Source organism: Adiantum capillus-veneris, chromosome 29 (assembly GCF_014529385.1).
Source record: "Adiantum capillus-veneris isolate H3 chromosome 29, ASM1452938v2, whole genome shotgun sequence".
NCBI classification, from domain to species: domain Eukaryota; kingdom Viridiplantae; phylum Streptophyta; class Polypodiopsida; order Polypodiales; family Pteridaceae; genus Adiantum; species Adiantum capillus-veneris.
Window position 1 is genome coordinate 75,629,540 of NC_140959.1, and position 18,762 is coordinate 75,648,301.

At 44.5% G+C, this 18,762-nt stretch overlaps 2 protein-coding genes across 2 annotated transcripts; one reads left to right on the forward strand and one right to left on the reverse strand.

Annotated features, from left to right (window-relative positions):
• Nucleotides 1-2,863: 2,863 nt before the first annotated feature.
• LOC147419425 (uncharacterized) lies at nucleotides 2,864-3,363 on the reverse strand. Its single transcript, XM_086505488.1, has one exon. It carries the CDS (start codon nucleotides 3,361-3,363, stop codon nucleotides 2,905-2,907), a length of 459 nt encoding a protein of 152 aa, XP_086361614.1. The 3' UTR covers nucleotides 2,864-2,904.
• Nucleotides 3,330-6,978, forward strand: LOC147419426 (pentatricopeptide repeat-containing protein At2g39620-like). Its single transcript, XM_086505487.1, has one exon. The coding sequence runs from the start codon at nucleotides 3,465-3,467 to the stop codon at nucleotides 6,660-6,662; it is 3,198 nt and encodes a 1,065-aa protein (XP_086361613.1). The 5' UTR covers nucleotides 3,330-3,464; the 3' UTR covers nucleotides 6,663-6,978.
• The last annotated feature ends 11,784 nt before the right edge of the window (nucleotides 6,979-18,762 follow it).

Sequence of the window (18,762 nt, forward strand, 5' to 3'; positions counted from 1 at the left end):
GCTCTCAACTTCTCTCCAAGCTTGGAGAAGGATATGGAGCTCTTGCATTTTGCAACTCACACAATGAGAGAGAGAGAGAGAGAGAGAGAGAGAGAGAGAGAGAGAGAGAGAACCCCCCAAGCTAGTCTCCCTCCTTGCTTTGGTCGACCCCCTCTTCTAGCACTAGCTTGCACTTGATTGGACCTCCTCAAGCTTGGCCAATCACGTGCTTAGTGCATATCAAGCAACAAGGGTAGCGTTAGGACAAGTTTTCTTGTATATCATGGTTGAGCAAGAAGCAAACTACTGTGGCCACTTCTAGTTGTGACGCTGAGTACAAGGTAGTCTTCACAACTACAGTTGAGTGTGTATGGCTCAGACGCCTTATGGCTGATTTGGGTGTTGGAAAGGAAACTGCCAACACTATCTACACTAACAGTCAGAGCGCATTGACAGTTGCGAGGAACCCAATTTTTCATGCTCGCTCAAAGCACATTGAGGTGCATTACCACTAAGTCAGGGAGAGGCTCTCAGTAGGAGAGGTCAGCTTGGCTTATGTGCCAACACAGGAAAACCTTGCAAACCTTTTCACAAAGGCATTGTCTTGTGAGAAGTTCGAAGCTTTCTGCAAAGCTTTGGGCTTACTCCCCTTTTTGTGGACTAATCATGTCCTCAGGGCATGGCACTTCCCTTTACTCATGTGACAGCTCTCATTCACCGCATCACTCCAGGGGGGATTTGTTACCATATACATGTGGTAGTGATGTGTGTGAACACACTTAGGACCACCGGGGCATTTTTTCCCTCACTAGGAGGTTTTTCCCCCCATGCATTGTATACACGCCCATTCATTCTAGGGCTATCTATCTTTCCATTGCACACTAAGTAATAGACTCTCTGTTGTGTGCCTTGAGCTTCCTTCGTCTTCTCCAAGCTGTGTGTGTTTTCATGTAACCCTAATTCCAACAATTATCATTGGGACCCCTTGGGAGGCCAACCAATAGGCTTTAGGTACACTATGAGGGCAACATGAAAAGGAGCTTGACAAGTCTCCTGATTGATTTCTTTGTACCAAGCTTGCCTTGTGTGAGGGTGTGTGTTTTCTCTCTCTAGCTCCTACTAAGAGGGCTTGCCCCCTCATGAGTAGGGATGTGCTTTGACTTTTTGAACCCTTAACCCCTCAAGAATCTTAGTCATGGAGCACCTTAGCACCTTAGTCATTAAACACCTCAAGCACCTTAGTTAGCAAGCACGACGAGCACCTTAATCATTAAACACCTCAAGCACCTTAGTCATTAAACACCTCAAGCACCTTAGTCAGCAAGCACGATGATCACCTTAATCATTAAACACCTCAAGCACCTTAGTTAGCAAGCACGACGAGCACCTCAAGCTTGGGCCGGGTTCCTACCTCAAGCACATCCCTAGCTTGCCTAAGGTCAAAGGACTTTTAACACTAACCTTCGGAGGTCTTTAATGAAGCTAACCCTAAGGTATTTAAGCTCCATTAGCTAGCCTTGCTCTTTGACATACCATCTCTCATTTGGACCCCTTTACCATTGGCCCCGTGTTGAGATAGATCTGTAAGCACATATCTATATTCTAACCCTTGTTCCCGTTTATTCTCCCACATTAAATGATCGGTTTAATATGAGAAAATCATTTTGGTTGGTTATATATTAAATTTTATAGACTACTATAACTAATCGCATGCAAAGAGTTATGATCCCTATGTAACTTATTTCTCGAAAAGGGTTTACGGCCCACCTTCTTGCCTTATTTATTTATTTACATTGTTCTTATGCATATGATTTTGTCTACATTAGAGCAAAAATCCATACTTTATGTGATAAAGTATGCAACTATGGTGAATTGCATAGCAAGCCATTTGTGTCCATGATGTCCCTTTGATTGCAATTATTGTCTTATAATGATAAGGTAAAAGAAGCTCGTCTTATAAAGACTAGTGTGGCCTGCGGGCTCCGCTCGCCTCTCTCTCTCTCTCTATGTTTTCGTGCAAGTTCTCTCTCTCTCTCTCTCTCTCTCTCTCTCTCTCTCTCTCTCTGATCGCTGCGCCCGGATCTGCAGGCCACACCCGTCGGTTGAATGGGTTGCTGATGCGTGGCAGGGAGGGGGGTTCCGGAATCCCTCCCCCCATTAGAGATAGTATAGATAAGATAAAAGAAGCTCGTCATAGTTCCTATTGTAAACTTGGATGGACAACCAATGGTTTTTGACATCACTAAGCTTATTGCATATCCACAAGACCATTAGCTAACCTCTGTACTAAAATTTCATCGTGAAATTGTATTTCTTTTGAATTAATATGCTTTAGGTGTGCTAGTCCTCTTTACAAGAGTATAAATTATTTTTACCCTTTTCCTTCATCTTAATGTACGCATTGTGTGAATCCCCACACAATGCGTACATTAAGACCCTGCCATCATGTGGGATAAGCACAAATGAAGGTTTAGTCTATGGATTCTTGCACCCAATGACGAGTGACGTGCGCGCACGCGCGCACACACACCCCTTTCAATAACCACTTCGTTGTAACCATCTTCAACACAACATCAAATATACTGCACATTAGAAACTAAGCACATTCTACACTACAACACTTTAAGCACTTTAACTTGCAATACTTTACAAGGGCACCTTGGACTATCAAAGAAATGTTGTTTCACGAAACATTGCAATATGATTTAGATGCAGTGTTCAGCTTATGCTTCGTGTAACATTCCCACTTCCAATCCTTCCTCCCTTTCCCTCTATCTCTCTCTCATCTCCCTCTTCATGCCCCTTCCTATAGCTACTAGCTAACGTTGTAGAACAATGGATTGTGAGTGTATGTGCAAGCGAGAGAGAGAGAGAGAGAGAGAGAGAGAGAGAGCACTCTCAATGTGCCTTCCCGTGCACTATCAGCTAACGTTGTAGAACAATTGAAACTTGCTTCCCATGCATCATGCTGAAAAGTAAGGCAGAAGAGCTAATTTTTTCGGAGGGCCTTTTGCTCCAATAGGAGCTTGCCATTGAGGGGGCCGGAAATGAGGTATGCACTTTTGCTCCAATAGGAGCTTGCCAGGTCCGTTTTCTCTGCGGCGGCGTTGTCTGAACCGGGCCTAAGTCGTTAAGGCCCTGCCAACGAATGACCCCAACCTGCCGATTTCTATTCCAGAGGTCACAATGGGAGTGACCTGCTGTGTACTTTCGCGTTGTTGCCTTGTGAAAACAGTACTGCCGTCCTTCCACTGCAGTTTCCTTAGGCTCTGCAACCCTACGGACGGGGTTACATAGTGAATAAATTTTTGGAATTCGGTTTTCGCTGTACTCCTTTCGAAAGGCGCGCAAATGGAGACCATGGTGGAAGTTTCTCTGCTTCATCTCAATGCAGGCTTCGAGCCTTCACGAGGAAGGCATATGTTAGACATCATTCTGTATCAGCAATCAGAAGGATGGGGTTAGCTTTGAGTAGGTAGGAATGGATGGCCCCATTGCCTTCGGTTGAGGAGATCGTATGCAAATTGCAGAAATGCAGAATCGATAAAGACATCCAAACGACTAAGCAGATTCATTTACACCTATGTGAAAATGGGCTTGATTTCCACAATGTGCTGGGAAATCACCTTGTTCCTACACTTATCCAATGTGAGAGCCTTTCTGACGCGCAACAGGTTTTCTATAGGTTACCTCATCCTAGGGAGGTTTCCTGGACATCACTTATTCAAGGGTATGTTGAGTTGGGGGAAGCAAGTAGTGGGTTTCAGATATTTGAAAGGATGTATGAAAATTCGGTTTATCTCAGCAAGTACACATTTTCTGTCACACTCAAAGCTTGTGCCAAGCTTGGTTGCCTTGACAAAGGGCTAAATTTGCATTCGTTTATTATGAAAAATGGGATGGATGATAATCTCTTCATTGGAAACTCTTTGGTCGACATGTATGCAAAGTGCGGTTCTCTTGTTGAGTCGCAAGGGGTGTTTGATGTGCTTCAAGATCGAGATTTAGTATCATGGAATGCTCTCATTACGGGCTATGCAGAAAATGGCTTTGCTAAAGAAGCTTTATCTTTTTTTGAGCACTTACAGAGTGAAGGGATACCTCCTGATGTGACAACATTTCTTAGTGTTTTAAAAGCTTGCTCCACCATTCAAGCTGAAGGTTGTGGCAAGGAAGTTCATGCTATGATCCTGAAAGATGAGTTTGAAGAAGACATTTTTCTCGGTAACACGTTGGTGGACATGTATGCCAAATGTGGATTACTTGAAGAAGCACGAGAAGTATTTGAGGAGCTTCCTTTGAAAGATATTGTTTCTTGGAATGCACTGATTACTGGTCATGCTGAGTATGAGCATTATGATGAAGTTTTGAGCTTTTGGAGGGAGATGCAGCTTATGGGCATTTCGCCAAATTCTGGCACATACGTACGTGTATTGCAAGCATGCAGTGCCCTTGGAGATGCATGTAGGGGCCAAGAAGCCCATTCAGAGGCTGTACAAAGAGGTTTAGAAGATGAGTATTTTGTGTGCAGCACTTTGGTTGACATGTATTCAAAATGTGGCCTCTGTGAGGATGCGCAGAATATGTTCGACAAAATTTTGGTTCATGATGCGGTGTCGTGGAATGCTCTAATTGCCGGATACTCTGCTCATGAGCTCAAGGAGGATGGGCTAAAGATTCTATGGGAGATTCGATGTATACAAGTGTCCCCAGATTTTGTCACATTATTTACGATTTTAAAAGCCTGTAGCAGCCTAGGAGCCTTGGAGAAAGGCAGGGAAATACATACAGAAATTTCAAAGCTCGGCTTTGAAGACCGCTTTTCTGGTAGCAGTTTGGTGGATTTGTATGCTAAGTGCAACTCCCTTCGAGAATCTCGATACGTATTTGACAGATTACCGGATCGAGATGTAGTGTGTTGGAATGCACTGATCTCAGGATATACTGAGCAAGGATTATATAAAGAAGCTTTGGATTGTGTGACACAAATGCAGTATGAGGGGGTATGTTTGAACGCCGGGACGTATGTCTGCATTCTCCAGTCTTGTACCATCAGCATGGGCCAAGAATTTCACTTCAATATAATTCAAGGAGAATTTCATGAAGTTCCTTCTGTCAGCAGTGCCTTGGTCAACATGTATGTGAGATGCGGGTTTTTATCTGAATCTCGACACATTTTCGATGAGCAGACCTCACATGATGTGATCTCTTGGACTGCCTTAATAGCAGGCCATGTCGAGGAAGGGCTAAACGAGGAAGCTTTAAGCTGCTTGGAGCGCATGCAAATGGAGGGTGTCTCACCAAATCATATAACATTTGTGTGCGCATTGAAAGCCTGCAATCTAGAATGTCTCGATGATGGTCGAAAGCTTCATGCATTGATTGTTGAGAAAGGGGTTGAAGGAGAACCTCTTATTGGAGCCTCTTTGGTTTGCATGTATGCAGAATGCAGTGAATTTGGAGAGGCTAACGAGGTGTTTGACAAGATGCCAGTTAGGGATGTGCTTTTGTGGACAGCGCTAATAGCAGGATATGCAGACCATGGCAAGTGCAAAGAAGCACTTGATGGCTTTGAACAGATGCTGGAGGATGGAATACCTCCAGATCCATTGACTTATGTGTCTGCTTTGCAAGCTTGTTGCAGCTTGAAAGCGGTGGATATGGGTCGCATTTTGTATTCCAGAGCAGTAAAGCAGGGTGTAGAACATGACCTATACATCAGGAATGCATTGGTTGAGCTGTATTCCAAAATCAGCATGCTTACGGAGTTAGAGGATATGTTTTTGCGACTTCCTGTGCAGGATTTAGTCTCATGGACCTTACTTACTGGTGCTTACACAGAACATGGGCTTGTGGAAAAAACATTGAACTGCTTATTTCGCATGCAGCTCGATGGCGTAACCCCCGATGTAGTGATGTGGAATGCGGTAATTTTAGCATTTGCAGAGAACAATGACTACGAGAAGCCCATTCAACTATGTGCCCAGATGCTGGAGCAAGGCCTGCTGCCAGACAGTGCCATTTTTTTGAGCATTTTATACATCTGTAGGAATGCTTTAGCCGTGGACCTTGGCAGAAGGGTCCATGCACAAGTTTTGAAACCCCATGAAGAAGAGGAATCGAAGGTGGCTGTCTTTCAAAATGCATTAGTAGATCTGTATGGTAAATGTGGTAGCATTAATGATGCTGAAGGGGTATTTCATACAATGTCTACGAGGGATATCTTGGCTTGGAATGCACTGCTTATTGGTTATGCCCTACATGGAGAGAGCGAGGTGGTTTTCCTTTTGTTGGAGCAGATGATAGAATCAGGTGTATACCCAGATGATGACAGCTTTCGTAGTGTCTTCATAGTTTGTAGTCATGTTGGACTTGTGCTTGAGGGCCAATACTTTCATCACCTTATGACAGAATGGTTTGGCATTACATCTACCTCAAAGCATCTTACTTGCTTTGTGGATCTGCTTGCTCGTGCTGGACGCTTGGACTTCACTCAAGTTATGCTTGAGAGGATGCCCTTCCAACCTGACCTGGTCCTGCTCCATGCCGTGCTGAGTGCTTGTAGAATGTTGGGGGATTTGGAACTTGGACATGCAATCTTTGCATTAGCAAGAAATTTGGACAGGAGGCAGGCTGCACCATATATCTTGATGGCTAACATTTATATAGAGGGTACTTTATAACGACATATAAGAGTTTTTGGCTTGGCTTTGCAAGTGAAGTCATAGATTTTGCTTATCCTCTCCGAAAATCATCAGAGTGTTTCCAAGAGATGTTCACAGTCAAGAAGGGGTTCACACCAATACTCCAAGAACTCAAAAGGGAAACACCCCCCCCCCCCCCCCCCCCCCAAGACTCAGCCACGCCCAACATTACAACACTACATTGTCTTGGTGAGTCTTCGAGGATAAGGCCCCTTCATAAGCACAAGGTGTGAGAAGGAATAGAGAAATTTATTGGTGAATGTTTCCATACATGGCAAACCAAGCTTAAAGGCTAGTTGATGTGACCCTTCATCTAGTGGGAACACCCATACTTACAAATTCCTAAAGTGAAACTTGCTAGTGAAGTGATACGTAGGCATCGTATGTCTTTGCTCCTCCACCTAGAGCTCACTGCATAAGAGCACTACCTAGAAGTGTCCACCCAACCATAGGAGTCCCATGCTTACATAATCTTGGCTTGGCCATTCGCACTTGCATGGACATGACCCAAGCCTATGGTGTGTTGGGCTACACACTTATGTGACGGTCCAACCTCCTTAAATCCCGTGTGGACTACACCCCTAAGCCCTATATACACAATGTGCTCTACGCACACAGGTAAAGAGAAAGGCACGGAGCATAGAGACTATAGCACAAAAGAAAGCGAGATAAGGATGATGGAAGGGGCAAAACCTTAGGAAAAGTCAAGAAGAGAGCAGCATAAGTCGCAAGAAAGATGAGCTGAGGTTGTTGAATAGGCACAAAGGGAAACAGGAGCCAAGGCCCAAGAAGAGAAAGAAGAGCTAAAGCACAAAGGAAGGCATGCCATACATGCTCCATGGTCCTCTCGACTTCAGTCATTTTGCTTATTTCAAAGATTAGTCTTTATCTACTAAGCACCAAATTCCATGGTACCTACTTTGAAGGAAGATAAAGATTAGACTTTATCTACTAAGCACTAATTCCATGGTACCTACTTTGAAGGAACATGTTTCAATTGACTATTGGACATGCATTATTATTTATGCACATCATGAGTTTCATGTTTGTTGCACTTCATATCGAATACTCATTTTGGTGTTAGCACTATCAACCTTGAGAGAGTAACACTATGAGTGAGCGAATGCACTCTCTCAGTCTTTCTAAAACAAGATAGTAATCTTTTATAACTTAATCTGTCTCAAGAGTTTTTTCTTTTAGAGAGAGTAATCCCTTTCTTTCAAGTTTAACCTCTCTCCAATTGACGCTCACTGCTGCTGTTCGCACCCCCTCCCCTCCCCCCCTCCCCCGCCATCGCTCAAATCTGCCCCCCCCCCCCCCCCCCAAAAAAAAAGCGCCGCAGCCAGCCAACTCTCCCTTGCCCGTTCCTTGCACCACTATCCGCCCCCCATTGGTAGTCCTGCCTGCCGCACAACCACCGCTCCATACGCCCCCCCCCCCGCCCCCCCCCCCCGCCCTCCCTCTCTTCCTGTCACACTCCTCCTATTGCTTGTGGGATGTTTTTTCAGCCTATTGCTAATTGCCTCGACACAATTTCCATCAGCAGACACAAAATGGCGGCCTATGCTCCACCTCAGAGGGACTCCATAGAAGCCTTCTCACCAGAAGAGCAAGCGAACTTGATAACCGAGGTGGAACGCTTGTTGGAAGCCACTTCGGTTATCTACAAGATCATTGGTACTCGACCCAGTCGAGGAGAGGTTTGGGATTTGCTTCATGCCCATCTCCTCTCCGATGTGGGCAAGATCACCGATGTCTAGATCCTCGAGAGAGGGTACTACCAGATAGAGTTCTAGTCTCCAGTGATGATGACCAAGGCGATATCGATGAGCCCGCTTAGCTCGAGCTTACTTCAGACGATGGCATCATGGTTTTGACCCTTCTAGAGATGTTCTTGAGGAGGAGGCCGACTTGCCTATCTCAGTCTGCTTCTGAGGCCTGAGGAGAGAGTATCTCCTTTTACTTCTCAGGATTGGTTCCATGTTTGAGACAACTCTAGAGTCACTGCGCATTGCAGCTTCAGTTGTGGCCAAGGCCGCATGTTTGCCCACTGTGCGGGTTCTTGTTCGAGACACCCGCACTTGTTCGAGACACACACTCCCCCCCGAAGGTGATATTGCTGTCTCGTGTGAGTGGGGTTGGATCATACATAGTGTGGAGTATTCGGGTCTGTCGAATCAGTGCTTCATTTGCAGACAAATGGGCCATTTAGCAAAGGCCAGTCCTCGTAGGAGATCTCAACCCACAACGCATGCGCCGCCTCCCAAGGCTGAGCAAGCCCAACAACCAAATATTCACAATAGATAAGCTGGTACCTCGACAGAGGCCATCGATTAGACAACTGACGATTAAGAGCAGGCCCCTGGCCGCAGCCGATAAGGATGGGCTCGCCACATTTCTCCCCTTGGTGGTCGACCTCTTGCAGCTCAGCAGCATTGGGTTCCGACAAGGAACCGTTTTGACCCCCTTTAGCAGGACCCCTCTGAGGAGGCTCCATCCACTTCAGCTCCGCCACCTCCACTGCCTCCCCCTCCTCCTCCTCCTCCCTCAGACTTCGCCGCTCTGCCTCCCCCGCCCCCTCCCCCTCCTCCACCTTCATCCCCGCCTTTCGCTTCTTGTCTCTCGTCGGTGGGACCCTCAGCCTCATCTCCTAATCCCTCCCACACTCCTCCTCAGATGCAGGGGACTATCTGCAGCGAGGCGTTCTCTTGGTAGTGCTTTCTCTACGAGCTGCGTGGCGCAAGAGGGACAACCCCATCTAAGGCGCCACTTCTGGTTTAAACTTCTTCTTTTGCAGCAGTCCCTCGAGGTTTGACTAGCTTTGACATTAGCAGATGATGGGACTTCTTCACTAGGTGATTCTTCTCCCGACCTGGAGGAGGCTTGCTTTCGAGTCCACGTCCTCTTTCTAGCACCTCGAGGCACTGAGGCTATAGATACAGCGGTAGGCTTCTCCTTTCCACTGTGCGGCAGGGATCCTAAGAGTGGACCCTGCACATAGTTCTTGACTGGCTCCAGATCTAGGCCACTGAGATCTTACACCACACATGGAACCTAGGGGTGACATATCTGGTATAGACACTTTGGACTTTAGCCAAGTTGAGCATGACGCCGTTGAATGCAGCAGGTTGTAGGTACATTGTGGTGCATTTGTTTGCTGCTGACACTCAGAGCCCTCCTTGCTATGTATTTGTACATGAAGATTCTTGGACAGAGGATGTAGCTCTTCGGGCTACACGCTTGGCCTGGGCCTGGGTGGGACATGCACTCTAGATGCGCTTGTCTAGAGGTCACTCGGATGCGGATTAGTCCCCATTTAAACCGGCCTCAAAGATAGCGGGGTTGGTTGCTCTTGCAATATCTATTTTCTCTCACTGACTCCATGATGATCGTCTCATAGAATGTGCAGGGATCAGGAGGGCCCCAGTTTCAGCGTCAGAGGGCCTGGTTACGTCAGGAGCTTCAGTGATGCCTTGTGGGTGATGAGATCAATATTCTTATGCTACAAGAGCATCATTTGTGTGAGAGCCGCATTAGACGATGTGGTCAAATTTTGTGTGGTCGCTATGAGACCTTTTTGTGAGCTACATTTGGACTTGGAGGTATCCAGTGAGGGGTATGTATGATTATTGCAGATTCTTGGCAGCATTGTTGCTATGAGACGTTTTCGTCAGCTACATTTGGACTTGGAGGTATGACTATTGCGGATTCTTGGCAGCATGCCATTGTGGGTAGAGGTATTATTGTGCCAGGTAGATCTTAGTGGACTAGTATGCAGGCTCAGAGTTGCCTCATGGGTTTTCTGAACATATATACGTCCAATGTGACAAGTGTACGAGCAGAGTTTTTCTCGCATGTTGTTGAGTCTCTGTCGCATGAAGAGAAGTGTTGTGTTGGAGGGGACTTCAACATGTTGGAGAACCCCTTTGACAGGATTGGAGGTGTCCATGCTCTGATTAACGGGGTTGATCTGGCAGCTTGGGAGCGGCGATGTATGACTATGAGGGTTTCTGATGTTTGGTAGCACTGAGGTTTTGTGAGAGCCCCAGATAGCTTGTCTTTCTCTCGCTCTGATCTCAGAGTAGGAGGAGTGAATCTATCTAGGATAGATCACTTCTACGCCAGTGACCACATTTGTGACATGGGGGGATCTTTTTGCATCCTTGCAGAGACAACTTTTTTCGACAAGGAGGAAGGCTCTTTAATTGAGATTCTGCAGTTGCGACCCATTGCCATCCTCAACTCATCCTACAAAATTCTAGCAAAGGCTGTAAGTTTGATGATTCAGCCACTACTAGAGAGCATTATACATGGGACTTAGACAGTTTTTGTCAAGGAGTGTAGTATCCTTGACAACATCTTCATCTTTTGGGAGGCGTCTTTCCTTGCACGTCTTTGAGGAGAGGATTTGGTGATACTCCTTGTCGACTTTGAGAAGGCCTATGACAGAGTTGACTGGGACTTCCTAGAGGGAACTTTACATAGGATGGATTTCACAAATGCTTGGATCAGAGGTGTGTCATCTCTCTACAAGCTACACTTAATCAGATTCTCTTGGTAGGGAGCCAAGGGAGCGCTTCTTGCTCTTGCGTTCGGTCAGACAAAGTTGCCCTCTTGCCCCCTTCCTCTTTCTATTCTATGTTTAAGGCAATGAGCAGATTCTTGACTTCTCAACAGGTTGGCCTATGTGGTCTTGAGCTCCCTATTAGGGTAGATGAGCTTCTTGATGCTGAGTTTGCCGACGACTTAGCCTTGTACTTGGAGGGTCCAGAGGTTAATTTGCATAGGTGTTAGTAGAATATCAAGGTGTTTTGCTATGCGTCAGGTGCATTAATCAATTGGAGGAAGACAATTGCTTTCTGAGTTGGCAATGCTCTACCCCTGAGTGGTCGCCAAGTGAGGGTTTCAGATGGATTCCCCCAGGGACTACAGTTCTCTACTTGGGTTGGCAGGTTGGACTCGATTTGTCTGTTGAGCAGCAAATTGCTCTCCTCATCTTATCCATCACGGGAAGTTGCTACATTGGAGTTTGGCATGGCTCTATTTGGCAGGCAGAGTTGTAGTGGCCAACCAGACGTTGTTGGGTACTATGTGGTACATTACATCTTGCTGGATCTTCTCACGCTCTTGTATCAGCTAGTTAGAGAGGCTGATTAGGAATTTTCTTTGGTCTGGGCACGATACTCAATTAGCCCATGCCAAAGTATCTTGGCAGGTCATCACTCTACCATGTTCTCAGGGGGGTTGGGGATCATAGACCCAACACAGGAGCGCATAGCCTTTCTTGGAAAGTTTTTTGTCAGAGGATTGCTTCCAGTGGAGGAGCCTTGGAAGGAGTTGTTGCTTCAACGGCTTAGAGCTCGAGTGTCTCATGAAGGAGGCCCTTGGAGTCCTTCCATCAAGTGGATCTTTACAGAGATGCACAGAGTTGGTATGAGTAGGAAACTAGAGGACCGATTTGTGAGCTTGCTTTGCACTTGGGAGTAGCTGCGGAGTTTCCTAAAGCAACAACAACCCACTTGCATAGAGGAGTGCTTGAGATAGCCCCTTGTTTGGAACCCTATGGTTAGTACTCAGAAAGGCCACTTGGTTGGTAGTAAGCTTCATGTTTCTTGGGGTCCCATGGCAGTGGGTCTAGCATGCACTCTAGGAAATTGGCTTTAGTTTTCAAGTTTGCCAAAGGAGGCATAGAGAATCCAACTACTACAGGGCATGAGAGGGGTGAAGAGCATGTGCTAGAAAATCACAAAGGCTTTACCAACTGAGTGGCTCACTTCTCTAGAGACAAAAACTCCCAGATGGATGGGGGCCTTCACGTGACTGGAGATCCTTATTGCAGTTTGCACTTGCTCAGAGTCCGTACCCTCCATGTTCTTTGAGATCCAGGGCAAGGGTCGACTACACAGAGTCTCAGTAGAGGCTCCGTAGGTTGCACATTGTTGTTTTCGGAGGATACGAGTTGTGGGTATGTGTGGGAGGACTTGTGTCATAGATCATGACACAATAGATCTTGAGACAGGCCACTGGAGGATTTGGGGTTGGGAGAGCTGCCCTCTCGCACGAGTGCAGTGGGATTCTGGAGAGTGGTTTTGGAGACACCCCTTCTCTTCAGTCGACCACCCTGAGATCCCTTTCTTCAGTACACTGTTTGACTGGGTGTCACATACTGGTAGCACAGAGAGAGACTCGTTTTGCTGCAGCACTTCATTGGTAGGAGGAGGGTCTCATAGATGAGTTCTTGTCAGGCTTTTGCATGCGGTTGTGGGACTCTAGACAGCCAGGGTGAATCACTTTGTTCCAATGGCTAGTTGCACACAGAGCTATAAGAGTGGGGAGTTGGCTGGTACATAGTGGCCTTTTGGCACCTTGTGCAACCTATGACCATCACTTGGATAGTCAATGTCATTGTCTATGGGACTGCCCCATGGCACAACAGGTTTGGCTTCGGCTTCTTCAGTTGATGCCAACTCTTTCCACAATGCAATAGTACACATGGGGTGATGCTACCTGGTCCACCCTCACGGGCCCTACACTCCTATTTGAACTATCTTCCACCAGAAGGATGATAATGATCCAAGGGGGTTGACCTACACTTTAGCCGGCTATAGAGTTTACCCCCCAGAAGAGGTGCAGTGAGAGAGAGGTGTGTTGGGAGGGCCCGTTGAGTGTCAGGCTCGTCTGTAGCCTGACACTCTGGTTCATTTGGAGGGCCCGTTGCTTTCGCATCTTCGAGGCTCGCCCTTTCTCACCGGAAAATTCAGTTTGTGACTTTTGGCTAGAGTTGATCCATACTGTAAGGGTTCAGTTTGAGAGACTTCAGGGAAGCTCCAACCGCACACAGGAGCATAGAGAGGCTTTCTTGCGTCTCTAGTTCCCAGGGCCCTTCTTCACCTTGGACCAGGATGTGCCCAAATGGCATCAGCCACTTGCGTGGCTCTTCCCTCGTCCCATTTTGTGATTCAGCCCCATTGTACATATTTTTGTTTTCTCATTGGGAGAGTCTACCCATGTCTTTTATGTCTCCTTCTCTTGTAGATGTGGTTTGTAGCCCTATGGGTAGCTTCATTAACTAATGGAAGGATCTTTTTCTCAAAAAAAAATCCCTTTCTTTATAAAAGAGTAATTCCTTTATTTATCTCTATTCTCTTTGAATAGTGAGGGCTACACTCTATGTCTATGTTAAAACACACACTGGTATATCTTTCATAAGTTATATTTGTTTAAAAAGAAAAACTTCCAAAAAGAAAACAACCCCCCCCCCCCCCCCCCCCCCCCCCTTGTTGCTCTTTTTGCTTGGACCATACTAGGTCAAACTTAAGAAATTGTTTTTATAAAAAATGGACCACTACTACCGGGGCCCAAGCCCTTGAATATATTATGATGCTATGTACTTCTGGAGAGTCGAGGGTGATCAATGTCGTCTGCTCTCATGTCTATGCTATCACACACTCATGGTGGAGTGCGGCCTAGTCTCTCGTTACCTTGGCACATCACATGGACAAGACCTTCCTCCTCCTACTATAAAAACAGGTGAGGGCGCATCTCTGCCCCTCACTTAGCCATTGTGGGTGTGTTGAGTTATTTTGTGAAAACACCTCTTGTTTTCTTTTTTACCAAGGAGAATGGAGCTCTCCACGCAGGTGACTAAGGTATTCATTCTTACCCCAGCTGGGTTTGCTGGTTTACTGCACTATTTATGCATGATTAAAATGGTTCTAATTTAGGGAAAGCGGTCCTACCTTATGCTTGCTGCAAGCACACATACCATGGAATAAAAACTATGGCTATGGTATTCTTGTAAACTGTTTGCAAACGGAGTTTTCTGTTGCTCCTCCTGACCGTGGACTGGTTAGGCCTCCTCTGTGGTTTACTGTCGGGGACTGTCGGGCTCTACATATTAAGATGGGTTGGCATCTCTTAGGCAGGTCAATGGAAGTGATTGGATGTAATAACTATGGAATATTTTGGTCGTTAGTGGTTGTTCTGCTACTTTATTTGAAAAGGAGCTTTGGGTAGTTAAGCTCGTCACTGCATATAATCTTAAGAATGAGTTTCTCTTAACGAAGCTCTTGTATGCTTGTATTGAAAACACTCTACATGAAAAAATCTGCTAGGCCTAGGTATTATTGATGGCCTTGGATCACTTGTACATAAAAAACGACGATCGGTTTTTTTGATTGCAAAGAAAACTTGCATAGAAGCTGGGGCTTGCCACAGTATGATGAAATGGCTTTGTAAACAGCCGTTGTAGGACTTCACCTCTACATAAATTGTTATGTGTGTATATGGAACTATGTATGTGTGTATAGGTGTATGTGGTTGGGAGTATTGGCTTGGCTTAATGGCCGTTCTTAACATCTGCTACATCTGGATATGTACATTGCTTGATGGAAAATTGGTTCTTTGTCCCAATTGTGTAAATGGGGCCAACATTTGGTGTTGACCTATTAGGTCACTTGGCTCTGACTCTAGCCGCTGCAGAATCTGGAAAAAACTAGCATATTGATTGGTTCTGTCTTGCTGTTTTAACTAGGTTTTTTTTTCCGGACACTATAGTCCGTGATAAACCTGGCATTTTTTGAAGGTAAGTATATAGCAGTTAATTTTTTTCGGCCCAAAAAAGGGGCTATGTAGAGCCGGACACTACTGTTCTTAAAAGCCGCTAATGATTTATGGATATGAAGGTAAGTATATGGCCGGGTTTTGTTTCGGCTTGGGTATAGCTTCCAAGCTATTGCTCTTAAAAATGAGGTTCTACTCCAAAAAAAAGAGGGAGTCTTGCTACCATGTTGACAGGTTACACTGGTGTCTTATTGGTTATAAAAAATGAGGTAGTCATTATCATCATTTGATACCTTTGGTTGACAAAAAGTAGTCGGATTTCACATCTCTTTGTATAAAGAAATACCTTTGATACCATGGGTTTACTAATTTTGAAGGTAAGTATATGGTTTCTTTTTTGTCTTAAGCATAGCTACTGTGCTATGGCTCTTGAAATAACTTGACTTTTTGATGGACTTCACCATTTAGAAGATAGACTGTAAAGTAATAAGAAAGACTGCTAACATACCAGTTCTAAAATGAAAAAACTAGCTTGTCTAAAGTTATTAAAACCTATAAGATGGACATGGATAACAACTGATATAGTCCATTGATACCTGTAAAACACATTCAAGGCTAACAGAATTGTTGTCTTGTTTGGATGGATGCAGGTACGGACTCTATCTTATCTTGGATAGCTTTCTTTTCTTTGGCAAGCAACCTTTCTGTAATGAAATACTCACTGAGGAACGGGGAAGTTCTTTTACTTCTAGTCTTCCTGAAAGAGGATCTCTTTTCTACAATCATTGTACCTAAATAATTATAATACTGAGTTATTTTTGTACATATCAGTTCATTATTCCTTGGCCAACTCTCTTTTTGAATGTAAAAATTCAATTATGTCTTATTAGTTAAGATTTAAACAGCTACACACACACACACACACACACACACACACACACACACACACACACACACACACACACACACACACACACACACACACACACACACACACACACACACACACACACACACACACGTATCTTCGTTGCACTTTGAGAGACTGTAATGGAGATCATAATATTCTTTTCTCAAGTAGATGCTATAATTCTTTTTCATCTCCAAGTTAGAGATCTACTCATTCTTGTTTGAGATAGCATAGCTCTCTCTCTCTCTCTCTCTCTCTCTCTCTCTCTCTCTCTCTCTCTCTCTCTCTCTCTCTCTCTCTCTCTCTCTCTCACACACACACACACACACACACACACACACACACACACACACACACACACACACACACACACACTCTATATGTGTGTGTGTCACCTCCTTTTATCATTGTCTAATAAGGATTCATAGTCTTAGTTTGGGCCTCTAGAGACAAGTTTTTGGAAAAAATTCACTCTATATGATGGTATGATACCGATGATACAGAGACATTATACATCTTTGAGGATGGGCCCTCTACCTACATCTCACTACATAGAAGTACTACCTAGAAGTGTCCATCCAATCATAGTAATGCCATGTGTATATAATCCTAGCCTGGCCATTCACACTTGGACATGATCGAAGCCTATGGTGTGTCAGACTACACATCTTTGAGGTCATCTAGGCCTCCTCAAATCTTGTGTGGACTCCATCCTCAAGCTCTGCATACACGATGTAATGTACACACTAATCAGTGCTCCATTGGAGGTTCTGACGATATAGATGACGTGACATGATCTTCATCTAGTGAGAATACCCAAACTCACAATATTGATTGTGTTGAGCTTGGAAATTGCACACAACATGTAGACAATGTAGCATTTTAAGCACCTCCAATTTCCAAAAAAGGTTTTGTATCAATGCTTAAAATTTAATACATGATTATATGGGCCCACACATGTGGATTTCACATGTTTCATCTTTGTAACTTTGAGCCATGTACCATAAGACAACATCGAAATGGATGTAGTCCCCCATGACCACTACATTAGAAGTGTTGCTAGAATCACAAGTTTTGCTATAAGACCAAAGGGAATGGAACTCAAAATACACTCCACCCAATCTACCCGAACCCTTTTTATATGTTGGTCAACCCCTTGTGCCTGATTCCCACAAGCCTTGTCTAGCTCGCTACCCTTGGCCTTACATTACTCCCCCATTTGGAGAAGTTTTTATTTCCCTTGAAAAAAAGTGGGGTATTTCTTCGTAAGAACACTAATATTTTCTCGAGTGGCACCTTCATCACGTTGATCTTTTCACTTAACTAATACTACGATGCACATGATGACAAGTTTGTAAATCATGGTAATCAAGAATGTGCTCAGGTTCACGCAGCTAGGTTGGAGGTTCAATAAAATCAATTGAATTTGATGATTTATTATATTATCATCCCAATGCAAGCATTTACGTAAACGACTTACATGAAAAACCGGATGAATACAAGAGTGCACAAGTAAAGAATGTTTGTAGGCCAGATCACCAACTTGCTTGAGTATTTTAAATGGTTCACAATACTTAGGAGATAATTTAGGTGTTGGCCTAGTTTTTAGAATTTTTGAATGCTCCAAAATACGTAAAAATACATCTTGTCCTTCCATGAAGTTTACTTCTCGACGTTTCTCCTCAACTTACTTTTTGTATTGATCTTCTGCTTGTCAAAGATTTTGATGAGTAATGTTGAGCATATCCATATGATCTTGGATAAATTCCTTGACTTGCTAAATTTTTTCAGAAGTCAACCTCACCATAACAGGAGATCTAAGCTAAAAAATGTACATAAGCATGAAAAGACTAAAGCATGTTGTAACATGCTTACCACTATTATAAGAAAACTTCAAAAGAGGGAGATAATCTTCTCAATTGGATCAATTCTTACTAACTTCTGCTTGCAACATATTCTCTAGAACTTGGTTTAACCAGTTCAGTCTACCCATCCATTTTTGGATGATTTTCAATATTCATATTGAGTTGTATTCCCAAGCATTTAAAGATAGCTGGGTGAAAGCATGTATAGGTGGCCTGGAAAGTAATGTCATGGACATTGCTTTTTTGCGCTTAAAAGTGGGTGTTTTAAAAGTGCTTCAAATCTCAAAAAGAATATAACTCTCCTAAGGTACGCCAATTAAGTCTCCTAACGTACCACAATTAATGAGACTAAATGTAATTTACTGCTGAACGCTGGGTTATTGTCCGCCTCTTCTTTCCCGCTACAACCTGCCTGAGCTTTCTCTCTGCTTTGAGTTTTCTTTGTCTCTGAGATCTCTCTTGGAGTTCTATCTAGCTCCTCTCTGTCTCTCTCTCACAGAGCTCTTGCTGAGCTTTCTGTATCGCTCAGCCCCCCCCCCCCCCCTCTCTTTCTCTCTCTAAGCATGGCTCCTCTTGTGTCTGAGCTCGCGCTCATCTCTCTCTCTCTCTCAGCACTCTTTCTCTCTCTCTCTCTCTCTCTCTCTCTCTCTCTCTCTCTCTCTCTCTCTCTCACGAACTCTATCTCTATAGGTTCCTCTTCTACTTGATGATTCTTGAGGTATGTAAACACTTATTATGCTTT

Bases quoted from the DNA above. Each gene is read 5' to 3' on its own strand.
- LOC147419425 (XM_086505488.1), bottom strand. From the start codon at position 3,363: ATGAAGCAGAGAAACTTCCACCATGGTCTCCATTTGCGCGCCTTTCGA.
- LOC147419426 (XM_086505487.1), top strand. From the start codon at position 3,465: ATGGCCCCATTGCCTTCGGTTGAGGAGATCGTATGCAAATTGCAGAAA.